This window comes from Humulus lupulus, chromosome 8 (assembly GCF_963169125.1).
Source record: "Humulus lupulus chromosome 8, drHumLupu1.1, whole genome shotgun sequence".
Lineage (NCBI taxonomy): Eukaryota > Viridiplantae > Streptophyta > Magnoliopsida > Rosales > Cannabaceae > Humulus > Humulus lupulus.
Window position 1 is genome coordinate 64,471,367 of NC_084800.1, and position 25,693 is coordinate 64,497,059.

Genomic DNA, 25,693 nt, shown 5'->3' on the forward strand with positions numbered 1-25,693 from the left:
ATCATTTTTTTTCCTTTTCTTTCAGGTTGCTCAATACTTCATACTCATTTCAGTTTCTATTCATCTTCTCCATTTTTTTTTTTTTTTTCAGAGACCAGCATAATTTTTTGATCTCATATTCTTCATAATAGTTACTACAGAGACAAACTCTGGTTCTACCTCTCCATTTACAAATAAAACTCTCACTCTCATGTTGTTGCTTATAAGTTTATGTTGTGTTGTTTTTTAATTATCTTAATGTTGTTGTTATGCTGATTACCTTTATGTTGTTTACTAATTTATATTTTGATGTTGTTTTTATTTAAGCATATGAATATCCTTTATATTATAAAGATGTATTTATTTTTAAATGTTTTGTAGTTATTGTTTAGTTGCTTTCAACTTTTAAGTTTGTTTTATTTCTTTTTTAATATTACAAATAATAAAAAGGTTGACCATACGGTTCAAGCAATAATTTTTTTTCTTTTTAGATGGGATGAGTAAACATGTTGTTGATGATATACTGTGTTAGAAAACTTATGCAGGATCTTTATTTATTTTCATGTATATCTAACATTAAACAAATTAATACGAAATAGCCAAAAACATGTTTCTAAAATTAAATTCAAAGAGAAATAATGAATAGAATACTTACAGTGTACGCAGCAGAATTAAAGAGTCATTCCTTCAATTTTTCTAACTCTTGTATCCTCTCTGTTGTAGATTGTTATCAAGAAACTGAACCGATCTTCTAATTTCTTCATAGTCTTCCAATGTAGCCTTAGAATCACCTAGACTAGTGTGGACAATTCTCAACGCATGAGATAAATACAGAGAGAAGAAGAGAAATTAATCAAGAGGCTTAGAAAAAATACTTGTGTTTAGAGAGAATCTAAAACTATCAGAAAATCTGACTTGTGACTTATGTTTTGACTTCTCTCTAAGCACTCATTTTATAGACTAAATTAGGCTATTTAATTTCATTAAAAAATTAATTAAATAATAACAATTTTAAAGCTCTAGGTCAAAATTATCATGGGTTTTAGGCCTGTGAAATTTCTCATTTGATTATAAGGCCGTTGAACTTAAAATAAATGCTTGTATTATTTTCTGTTGATTTAATTAATTAAATAATTATTTAAATCTTTTATCAAATTAATTATTTATAATTTGAACCTTTGATTTAAACTTATTTATTAATTTAGATACCAATTTATCTTAATTAATAAATCTGTTATAATTTCTCTTTTCTTCTCAAAATTACACAACTCTGTGAAACTATCCAAAATTGATCTGGTCAACTTTGATAATTCTAATTCATAATTAAATCAATTAATTGAGACTATCTAGATGATTTTATCCAAGGTACAATGGGGACCGTGGGCCTATGAAATCAAGCTAAAATAAGTTATCATGAATCTAACAAATAAATTTACTAACTTATTAATTCATCGCAACTCCACTATAGATTCGGAATTGCACTATTGAATTCATAGAACACTATATAACAAATGAAGATCCACTATTAATTATCCATCGTTACAACGACAATTGTCACTAAATCCTCTATAGATGGACTAAAATACGGTTTTACCCCTCATTGTATTTTATCCTTAAAACACTTAGTTCCTTGCAAATGATATTTTAGTAAACTAAGTTAAATACTGAAATGAGATCTCTATCATTTAACACCTTGAACCAAACTAAAAGGAAACCATCGTTTCACTTCTTCATCAGAAGCTATAGATGTTCATATCTATGATTAACACTCCCACTCAATTATACTACCGAGTTCCCAAGATGTAAGTATGGGCTAGTCCGTAGGGTAAGCTGGTAACGAACAAGTCAAAGAACTCAAATAATACAATCAGTTAGAATACTAACCACTCAGAATTGAGATTGAATTGTGATAACTCTACAAAATAGAGTTATTTTACCATATTTTGTATACTAATTGTTGCTTAGTTCTTGAGTTTTTAATTAACTTATTAAGTTTTTATGTAATTTTTAATTTATTAGTCTTAGTGTAGTTTTATAGATTTTTATACGTTTTTATAGTTATTATATTGTAATATGTTGTAATTTAATTATTTGAATTATTGTTGTGTGTTTAGTGGTAAAAATAAATGCATATTTATTCAATTTAAGTGTCAAAACAAATTAAGTTTAAATTAATATTTTTTTTAAATTAATGAGATGTATTTGTATGTTGAAAATATTTATTTGAAGTTAATTTATACTATTTTATAGAAATTAATTTGCATTTTTGCATTTTTATTTAAAGGAAATCAATGATAGAAGTGGCATTTTTGAGAAGAAGGCAAAGAAAATGGCTCAGGCATGGCCCAGCCCGCCTGTCCCCTGGCCCAGCCCGCCTGTCCCCTGGCCCAACCCGCCTGGCACCTCAAGTCAAACTCCTTCAGCCTTCAGCAGCTCCCCTTGCCGCCAGCTGTCACCGAAGCCTTCAATCACCCAGCCATCTTCATCTCCTTCAGCATATATGCCTCCTACGCCAGCTGTCACCGAAGCCTCCCAGCCTCTTCAAGAAGCCAGCAGCCACCGTGGGCCTTCCTTCTCTTCAGCCTCCACGGCCCAAGTCCCCAAGCCTCCTGGTGCTTCCTTCTTCAGCATCTCGGCCCAGCCCGCAAGCCCACGCGTGCCAGCCGCCTGCCACCAGCAGCCTAATGCTGCATTTTGTCATTTTTGAGCCTAAAAATGCATAAGTGTACCAATTGTCCCCTAGGCTCAAAATGCCACTTTTTACCCATTTTCTATACACTTTTTACCCCAAAATCATCATCACTCCTACAATTTACCCCTATTTACCACATTATTATTAATTTAATCAATTTACTTAATTTAAATTGATTATTTTAATAATCTCATTTTGGTTATAAATAAGGGTTTTGAAGACCATTTGGGGGGCTTAATGTTTTTGGGTTACCATCTTTTTCTCTCTACCTTTCTCTCTTCCATTTGGGTTTTTCAAGAGCATTTTGCAAGTATGTATGTCTTTTATTTTGTAATTTCTACTCTAGTTATGTGCTTCTAATCTTTTTCATAAGATTATTAAGATCATGATGAAGCAACTTGTAACTAGGTAATATTTATGTTGTATGTTGATTTCCCTTGTAATGCAACAAAGTCTATGGATTTTTCTTCTTCATATATTTCTTTCATCTTAAATATCTTGTATTTTAGATTGTTAGAACATATTTACACTTTGTTCTTCATTAGTGCATAAACATAATATTCTTTGTGTAAGATGTGTCATTAAATTGTACACATCCATGCTTAGAACAAAAATATTATGTTTTGCCTTATAAATAATGTTCATTGATTTATTTGTTATTTCATTAGATTGATTTACACTAAATGCTTTGAAATTATAATTTTGAAAAGTGAAGAAAAATCCTATATTTTTATAAGAAATTTGTGCTTAAAATTATAAATCTTTTTGGAAAATGATAGTTTAAAATATTTTAACTATCACTAAAACTTGGGAATCAATATACTAATAAATATTATTAAACTTACATTTTGTGGATTCTAGTATCTTAATAATCTTTTCTTTTAACACTTATTTTCAACTCATTATTGCTTTATTTTTATTCTCTTAAATAGCTTTATTTTTCAATCTTTTATCTTATGTTCATAATATTAAAACTCATCAATCTTTGGAGCTAGGTTAGAATTTATTATTTTTGATTTAAAATAGTTTCATTTTCGATTTTAGACAACTCCTTTGGGTTCGACATCCTTGCTTACGATCACTATTTTATATGGACGATTCGTGCGCTTGCGATATATAAATTTTTAAACATACCCGTTTTGGGTCCATCAAGTTTTTGGCGCCGTTGCCGGGGAGTTGCAAGAGAAAAGAAACGAATTTATCTCAAGGTTAGTGAATTCTTCTACTAGTTATTTTAATTTTTTTTTTAACACTTAAAAAAAAAAACTAAAAAATATATTTCTATAAAATCTAAAAAAAAAAAAGATAAAAAGAAATTTGGGACGGTTCAACCACCCATAAAAAAAAATATATACTTATATTTATATTTATTGTTTTTTTTTTTTTTAGTTGACGGCACTTGTGCCTCCTATCTATCCTTTTAATTTTTATAGTCGATGGCACTTGTGCCTCCTAATTTTGTTATAATTTTGTTGTAATTTTATTTCTTTTATATCTTTGTTAATTGATGGCACTTGTGTCTCCTAACATTTGTTGTAATTTTCTTTATTTATATTGTTGTAATTTTTATTTTATTTAATTTCCGCAAATTACTAGTTGATGGCAATTTTGCCTCCTAGTCTTCTATCTTATGTTTTAGTTGATGGCACTTGTGCCTCCTAATTTTTACCTTATTTTTGTTATGGTTGATGGCATGCTATGCCTCCCTACTCTTGCTTAAATTTGGATAGTCTTATTTAATTTTGCCTTATTTCTCTTTATCCTTTATCATTTTATTGTGAAAAATATATATATATTCTTGAAAGAAAAAAAAAAAAAAAAGAACTTAAATCTTGTCCTAGCTCTTGTTTTCATTTCTTAACATTGTTTTTTTGTTCTCTTAATTTTTATTTTCTTATTCTTTTTTTTTTTCCCTTAATTGCCATCTTTAAAAAAAAAAAAAAATTAGTTTGTCATTTAGTTTCTTCCATATGGATCATTTTAATTATAGTTGGAATTCTGAGTACAACTATTATGAGCATTCAAATTTAAATTATGGAGAAACTAATAATATGTATGATATGCATGAATCATTTGATATCCCATTTGCCCCCACCTATAATCCAAAATTTTCATTTAGTCATACCCAGTCTCCAATAGGGCATGAATTCAACATGCATAATCAAAGTCATGCCCAAGCCGACCTATCATATCCCATTGAACAAGAAACGAGTCCATTTTTAGAGGATACCCTACAACAGTTTATGCAATCAACCTACCAAATCTTACTAGCCCAATCTCAGTCAATCTCAAAAATTGAGACAATAGTAGGACAACTCGCAACTGTTATAGAGTCGGAAAAACAAGTTCATCCCAACCAACCCATTCCCAATCCAAATAGTCAAATTGAAAATGAAAAGGAGAATGAAGTTGTTGAAGAACTTGTAATATGCATCCAACCCCCTAATGAAACAAAAGAGTTGGATGAGATAATTTTCGAGGCTCATAAGGAAAATGAAAAAGATATAATTATATTTCAAGAGCCCATAATTGAACAAATTTGTATATTTACTCAAAATGAAAAGGAGTCTAATATAGATATGCAATTTTCTTATTTTATTGATATTCCATTAAAATTGCATATTTCTAACTTTCTTGTAGGTGTGATGTTATTAATTATTATTTATGGCATTTGCATCAAAGTCATAACTCACCCTACTAATGGAATTCTACACCATCGATTAGGTGTAGGTTAAAAGAAAAAAAATTATAGTCGAGCTAAAGACTATAAACTAAAGCGCTTTGTGGGAGGCAACCCATACTTTAATGTTTCATTTTATATTTCACTTGTTGTTGTGTGTTTTTTGTTTCATGATTTTCAATTTCCAAAAAGCTTGAAGGAAACTTCTTGCCCAAAAAGAAAAGAAGAGAAGAAAACAAATGAGCAAAATCAAGAAAGCATTCATCAAAGGGAGTAGTTCTTAATTTTTTCCATTTTATTAAACATTGAGGACAATGTTTCATTTAAGTTTGGGGGTAGTGTGTATGTGTTTTTCTTAGTGTTTATGTGTGTTTTCTTTGTGTTTATGCATGTTTTTCATTTGTTGAAAAATAAAAAAAAATAAAAAAAAAAATTCTTTATTTGTTTTTTTGTTTTTGTTTTTATGTGATTTTCATTTGTTATATAATGTTAAAAAAAAAAAAATTATTTTCTTTGTTTTGTTTGAAAAAAAAATTGGTGATTTTCATTTTCTAATGATAAGAATTATGATTGAAATTGTTCTTAGTTCTTAGAAAAATATAAATAATTATTAAGTTTTATTTTTAATTTTTAAGTTAGTTTTGTTTAAATATATATTTTTCATAATATATCACTTTTCTATTATATTTGAGCTTTTGTGATATTTGGATATAGTTTATTTAAACATTAAATTATTTAAATCTCTAAAATATATATATATATATATATTTGAAAAATCCTAGAATTTGCTTGATTATCTCTTGAGATTTAATTTATGTTTGTTTGCATAAACTTGTTTAAATGTTCACATGATGATTTGACATGTTAAATATTTATTTTGAAACAATTTTAACTTTTTAATTAATTACATAAGCTTTACTTTTATTTATAATTTTCTTTGAACTATTTCCATTATGTAATTTTTGACGAAAACATTTGACATCACCAATTTAAAAAAAAAAAAAAAATTGTGTTTTTAATCTTTCTTTTGCTCGAGGACTAGCAAAATATTAAGTTTGGGGGTGTGATAACTCTACAAAATAGAGTTATTTTACCATATTTTGTATACTAATTGTTGCTTAGTTCTTGAGTTTTTAATTAACTTATTAAGTTTTTATGTAATTTTTAATTTATTAGTCTTAGTGTAGTTTTATAGATTTTTATACGTTTTTATAGTTATTATATTGTAATATGTTGTAATTTAATTATTTGAATTATTGTTGTGTGTTTAATGGTAAAAATAAATGCATATTTATTCAATTTAAGTGTCAAAACAAATTAAGTTTAAATTAATATTTTTTTTAAATTAATGAGATGTATTTGTATGTTGAAAATATTTATTTGAAGTTAATTTATACTATTTTATAGAAATTAATTTGCATTTTTGCATTTTTATTTAAAGGAAATCAATGATAGAAGTGGCATTTTTGAGAAGAAGGCAAAGAAAATGGCTCAGGCATGGCCCAGCCCGCCTGTCCCCTGGCCCAGCCCGCCTGTCCCCTGGCCCAACCCGCCTGGCACCTCAAGTCAAACTCCTTCAGCCTTCAGCAGCTCCCCTTGCCGCCAGCTGTCACCGAAGCCTTCAATCACCCAGCCATCTTCATCTCCTTCAGCATATATGCCTCCTACGCCAGCTGTCACCGAAGCCTCCCAGCCTCTTCAAGAAGCCAGCAGCCACCGTGGGCCTTCCTTCTCTTCAGCCTCCACGGCCCAAGTCCCCAAGCCTCCTGGTGCTTCCTTCTTCAGCATCTCGGCCCAGCCCGCAAGCCCACGCGTGCCAGCCGCCTGCCACCAGCAGCCTAATGCTGCATTTTGTCATTTTTGAGCCTAAAAATGCATAAGTGTACCAATTGTCCCCTAGGCTCAAAATGCCACTTTTTACCCATTTTCTATACACTTTTTACCCCAAAATCATCATCACTCCTACAATTTACCCCTATTTACCACATTATTATTAATTTAATCAATTTACTTAATTTAAATTGATTATTTTAATAATCTCATTTTGGTTATAAATAAGGGTTTTGAAGACCATTTGGGGGGCTTAATGTTTTTGGGTTACCATCTTTTTCTCTCTACCTTTCTCTCTTCCATTTGGGTTTTTCAAGAGCATTTTGCAAGTATGTATGTCTTTTATTTTGTAATTTCTACTCTAGTTATGTGCTTCTAATCTTTTTCATAAGATTATTAAGATCATGATGAAGCAACTTGTAACTAGGTAATATTTATGTTGTATGTTGATTTCCCTTGTAATGCAACAAAGTCTATGGATTTTTCTTCTTCATATATTTCTTTCATCTTAAATATCTTGTATTTTAGATTGTTAGAACATATTTACACTTTGTTCTTCATTAGTGCATAAACATAATATTCTTTGTGTAAGATGTGTCATTAAATTGTACACATCCATGCTTAGAACAAAAATATTATGTTTTGCCTTATAAATAATGTTCATTGATTTATTTGTTATTTCATTAGATTGATTTACACTAAATGCTTTGAAATTATAATTTTGAAAAGTGAAGAAAAATCCTATATTTTTATAAGAAATTTGTGCTTAAAATTATAAATCTTTTTGGAAAATGATAGTTTAAAATATTTTAACTATCACTAAAACTTGGGAATCAATATACTAATAAATATTATTAAACTTACATTTTGTGGATTCTAGTATCTTAATAATCTTTTCTTTTAACACTTATTTTCAACTCATTATTGCTTTATTTTTATTCTCTTAAATAGCTTTATTTTTCAATCTTTTATCTTATGTTCATAATATTAAAACTCATCAATCTTTGGAGCTAGGTTAGAATTTATTATTTTTGATTTAAAATAGTTTCATTTTCGATTTTAGACAACTCCTTTGGGTTCGACATCCTTGCTTACGATCACTATTTTATATGGACGATTCGTGCGCTTGCGATATATAAATTTTTAAACATACCCGTTTTGGGTCCATCAAATTGACCTATGGTCAACTATATGATATGACTAGAATAGATAATAACGGTATGTTTACTTATCTTATCAACTGTTAATATCGGTCCAGTTCGATGTAACAAATACATCTGATCTTATCTACTTTGCTAATGTTCTGGAAAGAACATAACAATGTAATGTGTAAGTAGATCATATCGTAGATTGGCAAGTAAATGTAAATCCTGTGCACTGACTAATCTTAGGACTAACTTATTTTGAACATATAATCATATTTATATTCCACTGTGATTACGTCACTATAAATAAGATTAGCTATACGCTCGAGATTCAATAGAAGTTTATATTATTTAAATAATCATGAAAATAAAACATGTGAACAAAGTGATTGATCAAGTCAAAAAATGATTTCTATTCTTTTATTGATAATAAAATGAGATTACAAAGAATTTGAGTTTTAATTAGGGCATAAAACCCCAACACACTGTCCATTCTCTCTCTTTTTTCATTTCTTGTGCCCAACACCTCTCTCTCCATCTCTTTCTTTCATTCCTTCTTCTTCTTCTTCTTCTTCAAAATTTGAAGACAATGTTGCACTGTTGTTGTTTTGTATTGATCTTGCGTTGACTGTACATGTTGTATGGTACGATCATTGACAACAACGTCAACACAACATGCCAACAACCGACAATAACAATGTTTTAAATTGAAATTAAAAAATACTCTCCTTATTCTCATTATACTACCCAAAATTTTAATTCAGTGTTTTCCCTTCAAGATTTTTTAAAATAACTAGAAAGCAATCAGACGGCAACAAAATTTGATGAATAAATTAGGCCACCGACAAATTTTCACTCAATTTGAATGGTTCTACAAATTTAAACTAGTCGATTAGAAGTAATTTAGAAGATTTTGGTGATTCAATTTTCTGTTTTCTTACCAATTTTTTGGTTTCAATTTTACAAATTGAATGTTATTTTTTGTTTGTTGCCTTGAGATCTTGCTGTGGTTTTATGTACTGATGCTTTGCAAAGCTTGATTGCCGACATCCATGGAGATTTTCTGTTGCTTTGAGGTTCTTTGCTATGGATGATCAGCGAAGGAGAAACTCCCTATTCCCCACTAGCCTATTTTTGTTATTTTATTTTTGGGTTTTGGTTGCTGACCCATTTTTGTCCAAATAATTTTTCTGAGATTGAATGGTGGTATTCAGTTTTTTGCATGTAGATTTTGCTGTTGTTTTGTCAGATCCAAATTGCCGACAGCTATGCTGTTTTGATGTTGTTGTGTGATCAGTGCCATGTGATGCAAGAGAAGGAGAAGCACATTCCACATGAGAGAGAGTGGTGAGGAACTTCAAGAGCAAACCGTATTTATGTAAATAAAATTTTAGAACCGTATAAAAATTGTTTTCTCCGTGTGATAGTAAATTTTTTATTTTTTATTAGTTTTTGGTTATAACACAAATTTTCCCTTTAAATGTCTCATATGAATTTTAGTTTTAAAACTTAGATTTTGAGTTATTGAAATTAGTTTTTTTTTTTATATTAAAAAATGTTATTTGCGGTGAAAGTACCCAATTTATTACGTTTGTAGTACTTAAGTACCCAAATTATTTTTTTGGCGGCGAAAGGATCTTCCGTCCATGTTTTGAAGCAGATTGGTACAACTGTCAATTCTCATCATTAAGTTCGTCTATAAAACGTAGGCAAAAATACACAATTAAAAGAATATTTGCGGTGAAAGTACTCAATTTAAAAGATGTTTGCAGTGAAAATACCCAATTTAAAATATGTTTGTGATGAAAGTACCCAAATTATAAACAAATTGCATACCGCATAGGCGGACTTAAGGACAAAAGAGACAGTTATACTAAATTGCACAAAAACATAGACAGAATATACTTTTGCTGACAAAAAAATAACTAAAATACTTAAGTGTTACAGACACAATAATTTAGGTAATTTCGCCAGAAATATAACTTAAACAAATAAAAATAAAGAAGGTGATTTGTTGTTAAACCTAATAATAAAATAAAATTTGAGAAGTACAAAAGAAGGCATGGAACACAGCCGTTTTGAATAGAGCTAATTGTACAACTAGTCTCGTTCTTTCTTCTTCGTTGTTTTTGCTCGTCACTGAGACTTGGGAAGTTGCCATTCGGAAGAAGATGGGTGCTCAACCCAGAAAGAATCCCAATAAGTTACAGCTCAACCCCAACTGGGCTAATCTTCTAAAGGTGCTTCAACAGTTCTACTCTATCCTAATCTTATATATATATATATATTATAATTTGTCACTTCGTGACTTTTTGGGTTTTTGGCAGACACTGACGAGCCATGGCTCAAAACCTTCAAAACAATCTGATGACACAGAAGAATCTGAGACTCGCATATTAGGTAGCAAAAAATGTTTCTTTACTCAATTTGTTATTACGACTACTCTTTCTGTAACTTGCTTTATTAGCTATTGTTTCACTTCAAGGTTTTTTTTCCTGGGTATTGGAATAATAAGTTCATACTTTGTCATTCATAGTGGGGAGTTTTTCTAGGATAATGGGTTAAAAGTTCATTGATACTTTTGTTTGTCTTAATGAATTGATTGATTTTATTTTCAGGGAAGCGCAAGGAGAGGTCGAACTCTCAAATTTCAGTCAATCCTCTTACTCCGGTTAATGATGATTTTAGGTAATTTTTCAGGAATGGTTTGCTTGGTTGTTGTAAAACAAGTAAAGGGTAAATATTTAATGTGTGTGCGTTTGTATATAAATATATATTTATTTATTTGGTATTGGGAAATATGTAGTTCTATAATAAATGATTGAAAGAGTCTTCTTTCTAGTCTCATTTTTATCTTAAAGTTCTCTTCTTCCAAAAGGAAAAATAAAATGTAATGCTACTGATCATATGAAAATTTTGGCAGTATTACAGATGCCATAGCCATGGATTGTGAAATGGTTGGCGTTGGTCAAGGAAACAGAAGTGCTCTTGGGCGAGCTACTCTGGTATATTATTGTTTTGGGTAGCTCTTGTTCATTTGCATACTGACTCTTTGATTCAAATAGTAAAATATTTGGGGATTGTTGAGTTTGTCCCTTTTTGCAGTATTAGACCAAACTAGTTGGAGTATCTGTATAATCTTCGCTTTCATGGTTTATAGATGTTATTGTCTTATTGTGTGGGCACAGCCTATTCTTAATTCTTAGATAATTTCGCAGAGCATGTTGTTTACTTTCTGTCTCTGATGATTAGTGCTAATTCCATGCCAGGTCAATCAGTGGGGAAATGTCATCTTTGATGAGTTTGTTCGGCCAGTAGAGCGGGTTGTTGATTTCCGGACTGAAATTAGTGGCATCCGACCCCAAGACCTGAGAAAAGGTTAATTTTGTCAAATTTCTTTCAAGCTTGTTATTTAAAAATCACACTTTTATATTTTATTTTTTATGAGCTTTGAGCATATTGACTGCTTGTTAAAGTTGCATGCTCAATGGGACTTCTGGCAAGTTATTTTCAGTGTCAGTCGTTGCTTGCAAAAGTCTAATAAGGATAAGTTTTCCGATTTGATTACCGTTTGTTTGAATTCTTAATATTTTTTTATCTTATTCATCACTTTTTCTGTGTCTTCTTTGTTTGCACATAAGTGAAGGTTTTATTTTATTATAAAATTTTGCCGTTCATGGGTGTTATGTCCTTGATTGATTAGCGAGAACAATGTTGTAATGTCAATATTATCATCAAAATTTGGTTTAGCGATGTTTTGTGGTAGGAATTTGTAGATTTACAAGCCCATTATCTGTAAATTGTATTCAAATTTGTGATGCCTTGTTCATGCTAAAATCTTGCAGCCAAAGATTTCCGCACAGTTCAGAATAAAGTGGCTGAGCTGACTAAAGGAAGGATTCTAGTGGGCCATGCCTTGCGCAATGATCTTAAGGTAAGGTATCTGATTCTGGACTGTAATATGCTTTTGAGAAGTATGTATGTGAACCATTAATATGAGATTTTGGTTGGATAGGCATTGCTTCTAAGTCATCCCAAGATGGACGTGCGGGATACATCAGAGTATCCGCCATTTCTAAGGTAAATAATTCCCCTCCTGTTGGTACATTTGTTATTGAAAGCTGCAATTCGTTGCTCTTCACCTATATTACAACGCTGTTAATAAATGTGTGGGTTTTGTTGAACAGGGAAGGGAGCAGCAGGGCACTTCGACATCTAGCAGCTGAATTTCTTAATGTTGAAATCCAAAATGGGGAGCACTGTCCGGTTAGTGTTTTAGACTTACGGTGACAATTTTATCCAACTTTTCTGCCTGACCAGTGGCATTTACATTCCACTAATTAAAGACGAACATAATAATTATTATAAGATCATGTCCGTCCTTGAACGAATGAAACTTGTAGAATAATATGAATTTGTTGTGTGATTCTTAATACTGTTTTAGATTCAAGATGCTCGTGCTGCAATGGTGCTCTATCAGAAAAACAAAAAAATATGGGAAAAAATGGCTAAAGATCAGATAAGACTCAAAGAAAAGCAGAAGAAACGAAGGCCAAAAAAGAAAAGGAAACTGGGAGATGATCTGAATGTTAACCCTGCTCCAACTGCCCCATAGTTTCGATCGAAATCCCCTTTCAAAGGGAAAAAACAACTTTTTTTAAAGAATCAAAGTGTGAGCATTGCAAAATTCTGTAACGGTGGAAGGAAGAACAAGAGGAAAAACTGCACAAGAATTTGCTAAAACTGACAAGCTTTTCTTCACCAAGAGCCTCTACACAACCTTATTGGCTTAAAATGCACTTTTTCACATTGTTTAATGCTTTTTGTTTTGTTTATGTTTTAGGAATTTATTCTTTACTTTAGATGTTATGAGCCAAGGCTATTTTTGCATTGATGAAGTTTATGTATACCAAACAAGACTCATAATTGTAGAATTACTGTTTTGAGCAGTGAGTAGTTTGTCAACATTTATATGAATTGGTAGTGCAACCTTAAGAAGTCTCCTATGTTTATTACAAAAAAAAAAATCTCCTATGTTAAAAAAAAAAATTAGCAGTAGAACTGTAAGCATATCATAATGTACCATAAGTCTGTATTTTTATGTTTTAGCTTTGAGCAATTTGTGGAGTTTGGACCACTGTCCCCACCTAATAAGTAAAAACTGCACTCTTTCTATCCAAGAATTTGTTTATTACCCAAATCTCGGAAGAAAAGAAAAGAAAAAAAACACATTTTTTTTCCTTCTTTTGACTCTTCTCATTTCAAGCACATTATTACATCATATCAATTAGTTGCCTTCAATTGTTTTGTTCCCTAATGCACAATAGAAAAGAGTGTGAAACGATGTCGCTTTTTTCATGTGTCTCCAAAAAATATCATTTGTTTGGATAAACCAATTCGGTAATTTACAGGACTAATAACCTAATTAATGTGTTTAAAATAGAAACAAAAATTGTTTTGTGTAATTTATATGACATTAGCTTAATATAATGTGATATTCCCTTATTATTATTTTGGATTTATATCTTTTTAGATATTGTGTTTTTTCCGATTACCTATTTGTACTTTGTATTTTAAAAAATTCATTTTTGGACCTTATATTTTGTAAAATGGTTCAAATGGACTCCTAAACTTAATTTTGATTAATAAAAAATTAAATATAACAACACAATTTTAAGTATAATGATCTTATTTTTATTCTGAATTGTTTGTTTAGTGAATTATTTGTGATTTTAGTAGATAAAATTTTGACCAAAATCGAGTTGAACCATTTTACAAAACATAAAATCCAAAAATTAATTTTTATCAAAATACATTATTCAAACATTACGTCTAAGTACAAACCCTATTATTTTTTATTATAATTATTACAATAATAATAATTAAAAAAGAAAAAAAAAGAGTGGTGTGTGTGGGTAAGGAAAGTACACGAGAGTTAAGAATATATTAACCAATGAGATTTGGAGAAAGGAGGAAGAAAAGCGATGAAAGGATAGAAGAATAAGAGCACACGTCGGCCCACGCATATCCAATACCAAAATCCTCCACGTAACCCTTTCTAACCAATCAAATTCTTTCCCTAGATCTTTCTCTCTCTCCTACTCATCATTTTTTAGTGGCTCCCTTTTTTCATTTTTTTATTAATTAAACCTAAAATATTCTTCCCTTTCTAATCTCCCTATCTCTGTCTACACTACACTACTCTACTCTTCTCCCCGCCTCAATTGGAGTTGGAGGTTCTCCTTCCAAACCCTCCAAGATATTTGGTACCTCTCTCTCATATATATATATATATATATATATGTAAACTGAGAGTTTAGAGGCTACTTTCGTTAATGGCGATGACGAGCTTATGATATATTTGTTGTGTATTGTAGGAGATTAAGGTATATATACGAAGTGACTGAGACTACTGACTGGAATGGAAACTGCAGCGGCGGCGGCGACGCCTTCGCTGTGGCTGTCTTCATTGGAATCCATTTGCTCTTTCAGGATCAGCTCTTCTCACATTAACAAAACCGCCGCTTTCAGATTCCAACAACCACATCACCGTCTGCTTCTCACTTGCTCCCATGGCGCCCGTGCTTCTCAGCCTATCAAGAAGAAAACTCGTACCACTCGATCCAGCCCTAAACCCAAACCCAAAACCTTACGCCTCAATACTACTATTGACAAAGTTGCCTATCAACCCAGCAAGAGTAACAAGGTGGACCAGGTCAGTTATCTTTTGCTTAATTCAACTATTTTTATATTTAATTTTTAGTTGCTTTTAGGACTCGGATCGGATCAATTTTGTTATAATCGTTTTGGTAGTGTACTGTTTTGGGAACTTGTTCGACGTTTATTTATTTGCTGGTTTTATGTGAAAGATGAATTTATGCTAGAATTTTACAACTTGGAAAGTTTTCCAATTAGTGTATTGAAGGGAATTTTCGGTGTCAATTTACTGCGTGAGAATGCTGTGAAAATTTCTAATCAAAGAAAGAAGGATTCAATCGATTGGGCCTGTAAGCAATGTGCACAAGTAGACAAATCTTTCGTGGTTGGAGATTTAGCCTGATTGGTAATACACCCAGGTCTAAGCTTTCAAATCCTCCCACCACTTTTCATTCTACATTTTAGTTTTGATTTAGTTGTATTTGTTAACATAATAGACTGATTTTGTATCTGACTGAACAAATGTCACTTTGGTTTCCTGTTCGTAATTTAACTGTGTCCTTCTCAGTGTTAAATGTGCCAGGGGGAGACGTATTCATCCATATGATAAACAAATTTTTTTAATTTTTTAAAATGTCACTTCGCGGTTAACAATAATATGGTCAAAAACTTACCTTTCTGTTGAAACCATAGATAAGTCGGCTTATGATAGCAGCTTAGTTTTTTTTTTTGTTTTTAAAAAAGGTCGCAGCAGCTTAGTTTAGTATACATGGATTTAATAATATGTAAGAAACATCAACCTACTTCTGGAACTGCTTCAGTACAAACTTCATTACAGTTTCCTTTTTCCGGTGATGATTGCAGGCACAAAAAGAACAGCTTAATACCAATGCAAATGGGGATCCTCTTGGTCGCAGAGACCTCGGTAAGAAAGTGGTGAAGTGGATTACACAGGGAATGAGGGCCATGGCTGCTGATTTCGCCTCTGCTGAGGTTGGCGATGACAATGGTGATTTCTCGGAGATCCAACAACAAATGGGACCTGGCCTCGCCTTTGTAATTCAGGCGCAGCCGTACCTGAACGCTATACCAATACCTCTGGGCTTGGAAGCTGTCTGCCTGAAGGCCTGCACTCACTACCCCACTCTGTTCGACCATTTCCAAAGGGAACTCCGTGATGCTCTTCAAGATCTTCAACGCAGATCGTTGGTAGCAGACTGGCGTGAAACTCGCTCGTGGAAGCTGCTAAAGGAGCTGGCTGGCTCCACGCAGCACAGGGCAATGGCACGCAAGGCAGCAGGGCAGCCTCCAAAGAAGAGTGGCCAGAGCGTGTTGGGGATGGAGATGGAGAAGGCCAAGGCCATTCAGGGCAGGATTGATGAGTTCACCAACCGCATGTCTGAGCTTCTTTGCATAGAGAGGGATTCTGAGTTAGAGTTCACGCAGGAGGAGTTGGATGCCGTTCCTAAACCCGATGAATCCGCTGATTCCTCCAGACCAATTGAGTTCTTGGTCAGCCATGGCCAAGCTCAGCAAGAACTCTGTGACACAATCTGCAACCTGAATGCGATCAGCACATCCATTGGACTAGGTGGAATGCATTTGGTGCTGTTCAAGGCTGAAGGGAATCACAAGTTACCGCCCACAACTCTGTCTCCAGGTGACATGGTCTGCGTGAGAAGCTGTGATAGTAGGGGCGCAGGTGCAACCTCTTGCATGCAAGGTTTTGTCAACACCCTTGGGGAAGATGGCTGTACCATTAGCATTGCTCTTGAGTCTCGTCACGGAGATACTACCTTCTCCAAACTCTTTGGGAAGAACGTTCGCATTGATCGCATTCCTGGCTTGGCTGATGTGCTCACGTACGAGGTGGGACTCTTACTATTAATTTTTGCCGACCAAAGTAAACAAAAGAAAAACCAGAATGCGCTTTTTTTTTCCGCTGCTTCTTATTCTTATATTCGATTGTTCTTTTCATGAGTGATGAGTGTGCCTTCGCTGTTTTCATTCACAGCGCAATTGCGAAGCCCTTATGCTGCTTCAGAAGAATGGTTTGCGAAAGAAAAATCCTTCACTTGCAGTCATAGCTACACTATTTGGAGACACAGAAGATATGGCATGGTTGGAGGAAAATAATATTGTGGATTGGGGTGAACAAGAATTGAGTGGAAAATCGATTAATGGGACTCTTGATGAGGCTCAACGAAGAGCAATTGGCTTAGGTTTGAATAAGAAGCGACCTGTATTGGTAATTCAAGGGCCTCCTGGTACTGGAAAGACAGTTTTACTAAAGGAATTAATAGCACTTGCGGTTCAACAAGGTGAAAGAGTGCTTGTTACAGCACCTACAAATGCAGCTGTGGACAACATGGTTGATAAACTTTCGCGTATCGGATTGAACATTGTCCGGGTTGGTAATCCAGCACGTATATCTCCAACTGTAGCATCAAAGTCTCTGGGAGAAATTGTCAACTCTAAGCTCGCCAATTTTCGAGCAGAGTTTGACAGGAAAAGGGCAGATCTAAGAAAAGACCTGAGGCTTTGTTTGAAGGATGACTCATTAGCTGCTGGCATTCGCCAACTTCTAAAGCAGCTTGGAAAAGAGTTAAAAAAGAAGGAAAAGGTAGCAGTTAGGGAAGTACTATCCAGTGCTCAAGTCGTTCTTGCCACTAACACAGGAGCAGCTGACCCTTTGGTTCGAAAGCTGGATACCTTTGACCTTGTTGTTATAGATGAAGCTGGGCAAGCAATTGAGCCTGCTTGCTGGATTCCAATACAGCAAGGAAAGCGTTGCATTCTTGCTGGTGACCAATGTCAGCTTGCTCCTGTCATTCTATCTAGAAAAGCATTAGAAGGTGGTCTAGGAGTATCTCTGCTTGAGAGAGCTGGTACTTTACATGGAGGTCTTCTTACCACCATGCTAACTACCCAACATCGGATGAATGATGCAATAGCCAGTTGGGCGTCCAAGGAGATGTATGAAGGTTTGCTCAAGTCCTCTCCAACTGTAGCTTCTCATCTTTTGGTAGATTCTGCTTTTGTCAAGGTATCACAGCAGCTCTCTCGTGATTTCTTTGTTCGTTTTGCATTTCTTTTACAAATTGTGGTTTAGAAGTTTATGCTGACTGGTTTTGCATGCACTGTTACAGCCTACATGGGTAACACTATGCCCACTTCTCTTGCTGGACACTAGAATGCCATATGGAAGTTTGTCAATGGGCTGCGAGGAGCATTTAGACCCAGCAGGCACAGGCTCATTATACAACCAAGGGGAAGCAGATATTGTTGTGCAACATGTCTTTTCTTTGATATATGCTGGTTAGTGTTAGAGTCCTTTCAATACACCTTTATGTCAGTTGAACCGTTCTTGAAATATCTTCTCCCTTTGTCTACCACACTGCCTCTACTCTACATTAGTGATATTTGTATGTAATCACTTCTAATATGGTATTGGGTACCATGCAGGTGTTAGGCCAACAGCTATTGCAGTGCAATCTCCTTATGTTGCTCAAGTACAGCTCCTGCGGGACAGGCTAGAGGAACATCCTGAGGCTGCGGGAGTTGAAGTTGCCACAATTGATAGCTTCCAAGGTCGGGAAGCTGATGCAGTGATAATATCAATGGTATATGGCAGTCCTAAAATGCATGCCTAAAATAATACATATGAATCATAAAAAGTGTATATTGCTTGCTGATTCTTTTTTTGCTGTACTCAAGGTGCGATCAAACACTCTAGGAGCTGTTGGATTTCTTGGAGATAGTAGGAGAATGAACGTTGCCATAACAAGGGCACGAAAACATGTAGCAGTTGTTTGTGATAGCTCAACAATTTGCCACAACACCTTCCTTGCAAGGCTTCTGCGTCATATCCGTTATTTTGGCAGGGTGAAGCATGCTGAACCTGGCAGTTTTGGGGACTCTGGACTCGGCATGAATCCAATGTTGCCTTCCATCAGCTAAGAAAGTTTCACTTTTTGCTCCAAAGGACCATCTCCTTGTTACTGTACAGGTCTTTTTGTTTTACCAGCAAAGTAGTGATTATAGTAATACATGATCATTAATTAGTTTACTGTATATACACGATCCAATTCATTGATCAAGAACTTGTTTTGAATTCGTCTACACCAGTGAAGAACGAATGAAATTTATATTTCTTCACCACTCTACAAAGAATATGTATATCTTCCCCCTCTCCCTTTATAAATATATATATATATATATGTATATTTCAAATAAATGCTTTAGGTTTGATCCACTCAAAGTAGGAAGTCAGATTGAATAGTGTTTATATTAGAAACATACACCATAGAAAAGAAAACTTACACAAGGTAGAAAGTTGGAAGTCTTTTGATACAAAGTAGTTTCTTTTTGCAACTGTTTCTTTTGGGTTGTAAAAATGAGTTTGTCTTGTGCTTAATAATATCAATTAATAGAAGCAATTTCCTCAATTACATTGGAATTGAATGCTTGACCTCTGTTTTTTGTTCCTGTAAATGGAGTTGGTAGTGTGGTAGAATTCATTGTGGAGTGATATCCAAGTGAGTTGCAAACTTTTCAAATCAGAGTCAAGCTTTGATATTGTACTTGTAGTCAGTGACATCCATTCAAGATCACGGATATCTTATCCTCATAAATTGTAATTTTGGAGTTATATAAATAAATAAAAATGAGAACAGAGTATCAAAGATAATGACTGCTTGACTTTTTCATTCGATTTACTTTGGTTTTATTCTTTCCATAGTAGAAAGTGATGGTGAGGTTGTGGTTAATTCTTTTCTTTCTCAGTACTTGGTTGCTTCTAGATGAGGTTTTATCTGAAAGTATTTCTAGTGCATGAGCTGCGTATTTTTAATATTATTGCTTATGATTTAACTAGGTATGCACTTTTGATAGAAAATAAGTTTATTTGGGTCTATGAAATTCCTCAAGAGTCATTCTTGCAATTAAAAAAATATACTAAAATTCATGAGGTTATTTGGCAAATTTTATTTTCATGTGATTAGTTTAGCAAATCCCCAACTAAAAAAGCAAAAGAAATACAAGTAAGATGAAAATATCTTATAAAAGATCATTCTTACGAGCATGTTAAAAAATGAGAAAAATTACGATGCCAAAATCGTAGATTATAAACACACAAAGTGAAAAATGTGATCATTTCTTTCAGAAACTCAATAAAATAAAGCAACAAGCAGACACCGCATAAGAATAATAGTATAATTTACTTAAGTAATAAAAGTGTGATTCCATTCTATTAAACTATTATTATCCCTATAATTAATGTGTCCCTTAGTTTGAGGAGTATTACATTTTCATTCCAATAATTAAAAAAATAATAATTACATCAGCGAAGAACACCAAATCTGCTTATTTAAAACTCCACGGGTGATCTCATTCATAAATTGTACATCGAATGAAGGCATTTTAAAACAATTACTCCGTGCTCAGCTTCACTTTAAGCCCTATTAGTGGGGCTCTCAGTGTTATCGATCCGTGAATAATTTTCGGCGCGATTATTTGTATGACCGTATATATTGTAGCTATTTAGAGCATCTGCAAATTTTCAGAAAATTCCGAATAATTTACAGTACCAAAAACTAAGTTCAAACATGTTGTTGCACGCCTGACTAATTTTTTTTATGCGCGTGGAAAACAACATGTTTGAACCTAATTTTCGGTACTGTAAACTATTCGAAATTTTCTAAAAATTTGCAGGATGCTTTAAACAATTACAATATATACGGTCATATAAAAAAATCGTGCCGAAAACTGTTCACAGGTCGAGAATACTGAAGAACCCCATCGTTAGGGCTTAAAGTGAAGCCCTGATATAAAAAATTTCCTATATATTGAGAATTTCTCATATAGGGGCTTCACTTTAAGCTCTACCGGTGGGACTCTTAGTGTTCTCGACTTTTGAACAGTTTTCAGCTCGATTTTTTTTATGACCGTGTATATTATAGCTATTTAGAGCATCAACACGATTTTTAGAAAATTCTGAATAGTTTACAGTACCGAAAACTAGGTTTAAATATGTTATTGCACGCATGACTAATTTTTTTATGCACGTGTAAATTAACATGTTTGAACCTAGTTTTCGATACTGTAAACTATTCAGAATTTTCAAAAAATTTACAAATATTTTAAACAACTAAAATATACACAGTCATAAGAAATCATTGAAAACTATTTGCAGATAAAAAATATTGAAGAACCCACCAATAAAGCTTTAATGAAGCCTTCTTAAAAAATTATCCCATATATATTTTCTAAAACTTGACCACGGAATTATATATATATATATATATGCATATATATATTTTTCACATAAATTATAGATATTTTTTTTCTTCAACGCGCGATGACATTTTTAGTAATATGGGACTTTCCCCACTTTCTCAAGTTATTATGATTGGCATTTTTTTGAAAAAAGTTAGATAGAAAAAAGCTATAAAAGTTGGTTTACGTAGTTATTTTAAAGATGATTAGACTTAATAATAATAGAAGATTAGACTCAATGGAACGGTGGTTGAAGTTGAAGTTTGAAGATGAAGATGAAGATGAAGATGAAGATGGAGAAGTAAGAACACGTGCCAACCAATAATCGATGACCATTATTATTATTATCTTAATAAAAGTCTAATGCATTGAAAATATTTTATTCGTAAAGAGCTAGTAAAACCCATTAACGTGTAAGCAATGCCAATTTGTGTATGACCTACTAATAAAGCATATTTAAAACGTACTAGGTTCTGTATGTATGTGTACGATAACACGTTAGCGTTAATATATAATTTTTTAAAACACTACTAATAATTTGCAACCCTTGTGATATATATATATACACCGGAAATTCTTTCTTCCAAGCTTTATTGGTGGAGCTTTCAGTGTTTTTGATCCGTGAACAATTTTTAGTGCGATTTTTTTTATGATCATATATATTGTAGTTATTTAGAGTATCCGGTAAATTTTCAGAAAATTCCGAATAGTTTACAGTACCGAAAACTAAGTTCAAATATGTTGTTGCACGCGTGACTAATTTTTTTTATGCGCGTAGAAAACAACATGTTTAAACATAGTTTTCAGTACTATAAACTATTCGGAATTTTCTGAAAATTTACAGGATGCTCTAAATAGCTACAATATACACGGTCATAAAAAAATCGCGCCAAAAACTATTCACGGGTCAAGAAACACTGAGAGCTCCACCGGTAAAGCTTAAAGTGAAACCCCTATAAAAAAATTGTCTTATATATATATATATGGAATGTATATCTGCTATAATGTTTTGTTTCATAATTTTAGTTCGCATATATCATTAGTTCTTCATTTTTTCTATTATTGTTTTTTATCTCATTCTCTTATTTTCTATTTACAATTTTGTTTGTATCTTTTGTTTTTAGAATTGTAATTTCACCTTTATCTTTCTTCTATTACTTCTAATTTATTTGTATCTATTGTCTAGAGTTGTATTTTTTCATTATTATATTTTTATCTACTATTTTTACATTTATACATATATTTTTTACAATAGAGTTGTAACTTATTTAATCAATCACTTTGTCTTTTATATTATTTTGTTTAAAATTATAAAAGTATTATTTTTTTATATATCTCTCACAATATTTTGGTGCATAATTTTAATGCGATGTCATTTCTCATTTCAATTAATAAAAGAGGTGGGTTTTTTATTTCCATAACCGTGGGAAGGGGGATTGGAGAGATCTCTAATTGGTGAAGAAATGTCTAATACTATTAAGTTATGACTATATATAACTACCAAAAAAAAAGTTATTGTTTAGAATTTTCCTAACTCATACATATATATATATATATATATACATATTCACATTAAATGTTTGTGTGAATGAGACATTTAGCTAGGCAAAATAATTGAAATGAAATCATTATTGCGACTCCCTCACTTATTATATATATATGTATATAATATAATAAATAAGAAGAGTCTGTGTACTGCACGTTAATGCTACTACAAATACAATGAGATGTGAAGACCCGATATATTCCTTACTTTCTTCCCCACCATCCCCAAAGGCCAATCCTCTTGCCATATTCATGCTTTAAAAAAAATCGAATTAATTTTATTATTATTTAAGATATTTGCGGCGAAAATATTTAAGTTTTTTACTTTATAACACATAAATATCTAAAAAAAATTTTTGCGGCTTAAATACTTTCTGTCAATATTTTTGGCAACCGTAAGTACTTGGCTGTTAAGTGTCAGGTAAGCGCCTTCGTGTCGACCTCTAATTAGTTTAAGTTATATAATTTTTATTTTTTATTTAAAAAAATCATTTAAACATTTAAAATTATCAAAAATATCATAAAAAATTAAAAATGTTTATAAAAATTAAAAATTAATTTAAAAGCTTAATACCTAAATTAAATTTAAACAAAAACAATAAAATTAACTTAAAAAATAAAATTTTCCTTAAACTAATTTAAACAAATTAAAATCAATAAATTTATTAAAACCCATTTCTAACAAATCAAATACAAATCCAAAATTATTCCAAAAGTTTCAAACCCATAAAACTAACTAAAATTATTGTTCACCTTCTTTGCTTATTATTGAAGAGTCCATTACATTCATAACCAATTACAGAAAACGGAATGCTGCAAATTTTTTTTTTACAGAAAATGGAATAGACCCAAAATGAATCATTCCATACCCATCGACCATTGGTCTCTACAAACAAGTCAAACTCTTCCTGCTTATCTCAAATACAACAACCTAGAATTTTTTCAATAGATTTGAAAAGAAAAGAAAAAACGAACCCAGAATTTTCAAGATCGGGCTCAAGCAAATACCAAACTCAGATTCAAGTAATCCTAAAATTCAAGAAAAGCAAGATTCAAGAAAAATACAATATCTTTATTCCCAAATCGTAAAAAAGTTCGACATTTCAATCCAAATGAGTGTAAGCAACACAAAAAAAAAATTCTATAACTCAATTAAAATTTGAACCTACATTCAAATCTCAATATAAATAAAATCACAAGAACATAAATCCAAAAACCCATCTAGGCATCTTCTCAACTATCAATTCAGCAATCAAAAAATTAAAATCGATCTTTAGATGTAAACAAAATCCAAAAGAGAAGCACCTGTCGAATCTTCACCCACCAAAGTTCCAAGCCAGCAAGAAAAAAAAAGAATGCAAGAAGAAGGTTGGCCACAACTTTCCAGCTCCATCTGTCCATTAACCACGGACTTGTCGTCCATCAGCCACAACCTCATAGATCTGGTCATCCGTCACCCACAAACCAAGATCCCAAGCTTCAAATAATCAGATCTCAAATCCCCCAAGCTCTGTTGCGGACGGTGAACGGTGCACCTAGACACCTTGAAGTCGACGAGGTGCCATTGAAGTTGTCTGCCATTGAAGTCGAAAGGGGGATTTGAAGAAAACATATTGGGTAGAAGGGGGTATCGTGTAGGGGAGAGAGAAGGAATGGGAATAAATGATTTTTTTTTATTATTTCTTAATGATTTTTAAATTTTTTTGAAATTTTTATAATGTTTAAATGTTTTTTTAAGTAAAAAATAAAAATTATATAACTTGAACCAATTAGAGGTTGACACGTAGGCGCTTACCTGATACTTAACAGCCAGGTACCTACGGCTGCCAAAAATGTTGACGGAATGTATTTTAGCTGCAAAAAAAAAACTTAGGTATTTAAGTGTTATAAAGTAAAAAACTTAAGTATTTTCACCGCAAATATCCCTTATTATTTTGATGATTTCCCTTCTTTTTTATTTTCAAAGTATAGCGTGTAAACTAAGGTCTTATGCTTGAAACTTGGATTTTAATAGAAAAGAAGAAAAGAAAAAAAGTGAAGAAATTTGTTTTTTCTTGTGTTTGGAGTTGAATAAAAAGTTGGGGAAAGTTTTATAAAATGAAAAAGGAGGGAAAAATTGTAAGTAAAAAGGAGATTTCATTTTCCTTAATTTTTGGTGTGGAAAGTTAAAGAAAAACTAAGAATTATGACTCTCTAAGCAGTTTTAATATTCATATTGTAATCTTGGCTATAACATATATAAAGATATTTTGAAGTAGGATTTATTTTACAATGTAGTATGTATATATATATATATATATGTTACACCTAGATTTCGAGACTTGAGGATGAACCTCGAAAGCTGGATCCGTCAGGGGGTGAGTCCGAGATGGTCAAAATATATGATCATAACCTAGATACTGAACCTTCAAAGCAGGTGGCAATCTCGAAGATGGGCGGCCTCGAAGTCTTTCAAGCTCGAAAGACAGAACATCGGAGTACGTCCATTATCAGATGACCTCGGATCAAGTGGTCCGAGATTGGCATAAGTGTGAGCTCGAGGTAAGGCGGCCTCAGTGGTACTTACCCTCTCCAAACTGGTTTCGAAAAAATAAGGCAACTTGTACTTCGCTCAGAGACTTAGACGGACATGGTGTTGATTGCTAACCTCGAGCGGCTTGATAGGTCACTTGAAGAGACAGTCCATGCATTCAAGATATATTGTTGTTGTAACCTCCCTATAATAAAGGGATATTTATTAGTCAGTTACACGTCCCCTTGTCTTCAGGGGACGTTTCCTTGTACATAGGAGTTATGGGCTTTAAAGCCATTAAATTTGTTAATATACAGAATAACTTCCCTGAATGTGTGAGATAGTATTTTGAGACTTCCTCTATAAATAGAGAAGTC

General features: G+C 32.5%; 2 protein-coding genes across 4 annotated transcripts; both read left to right on the plus strand.

The window, feature by feature from the left end:
• Positions 1 to 10,407: 10,407 nt before the first annotated feature.
• On the plus strand, positions 10,408 to 13,275 carry LOC133797548 (uncharacterized). Its single transcript, XM_062235479.1, has 9 exons — positions 10,408 to 10,566; positions 10,654 to 10,726; positions 10,945 to 11,014; positions 11,250 to 11,331; positions 11,596 to 11,704; positions 12,172 to 12,260; positions 12,342 to 12,406; positions 12,514 to 12,592; positions 12,771 to 13,275. Exons 1-9 carry the CDS (start codon positions 10,498 to 10,500, stop codon positions 12,939 to 12,941), a joined length of 807 nt encoding a protein of 268 aa, XP_062091463.1. The 5' UTR covers positions 10,408 to 10,497; the 3' UTR covers positions 12,942 to 13,275.
• A 1,187-nt stretch (positions 13,276 to 14,462) lies between these two features.
• On the plus strand, positions 14,463 to 19,170 carry LOC133797549 (uncharacterized). Of its 3 annotated transcripts, none has more exons than XM_062235480.1 (7): positions 14,463 to 14,592; positions 14,704 to 15,041; positions 15,848 to 16,852; positions 16,998 to 18,029; positions 18,133 to 18,301; positions 18,449 to 18,606; positions 18,701 to 19,170. In XM_062235480.1, exons 2-7 carry the CDS (start codon positions 14,748 to 14,750, stop codon positions 18,941 to 18,943), a joined length of 2,901 nt encoding a protein of 966 aa, XP_062091464.1. In that variant the 5' UTR covers positions 14,463 to 14,592; positions 14,704 to 14,747; the 3' UTR covers positions 18,944 to 19,170. The 3 variants fall into 3 exon arrangements, with proteins under 3 accessions (XP_062091464.1, XP_062091465.1, XP_062091466.1); XM_062235481.1 differs by having other exon boundaries at positions 14,545 to 14,562; XM_062235482.1 differs by lacking the exon at positions 14,463 to 14,592 and adding an exon at positions 15,242 to 15,389 and having other exon boundaries at positions 14,902 to 15,041.
• Positions 19,171 to 25,693: the final 6,523 nt, after the last annotated feature.

What these genes read in the sequence shown, in the direction of transcription:
- LOC133797548 (XM_062235479.1), top strand. Translation starts at nt 10,498, where the DNA reads ATGGGTGCTCAACCCAGAAAGAATCCCAATAAGTTACAGCTCAACCCC. An exon ending in ACCCCAAGACCTGAGAAAAG is followed by an intron (nt 11,705 to 12,171) that starts GTTAATTTTGTC and finishes AAAATCTTGCAG; the next exon opens with CCAAAGATTTCCGCACAGTT. An exon ending in AAAATGGGGAGCACTGTCCG is followed by an intron (nt 12,593 to 12,770) that starts GTTAGTGTTTTA and finishes ATACTGTTTTAG; the next exon opens with ATTCAAGATGCTCGTGCTGC.
- LOC133797549 (XM_062235480.1), top strand. Translation starts at nt 14,748, where the DNA reads ATGGAAACTGCAGCGGCGGCGGCGACGCCTTCGCTGTGGCTGTCTTCA. An exon ending in AGAGTAACAAGGTGGACCAG is followed by an intron (nt 15,042 to 15,847) that starts GTCAGTTATCTT and finishes TGATGATTGCAG; the next exon opens with GCACAAAAAGAACAGCTTAA. An exon ending in CTGATGTGCTCACGTACGAG is followed by an intron (nt 16,853 to 16,997) that starts GTGGGACTCTTA and finishes TTTCATTCACAG; the next exon opens with CGCAATTGCGAAGCCCTTAT.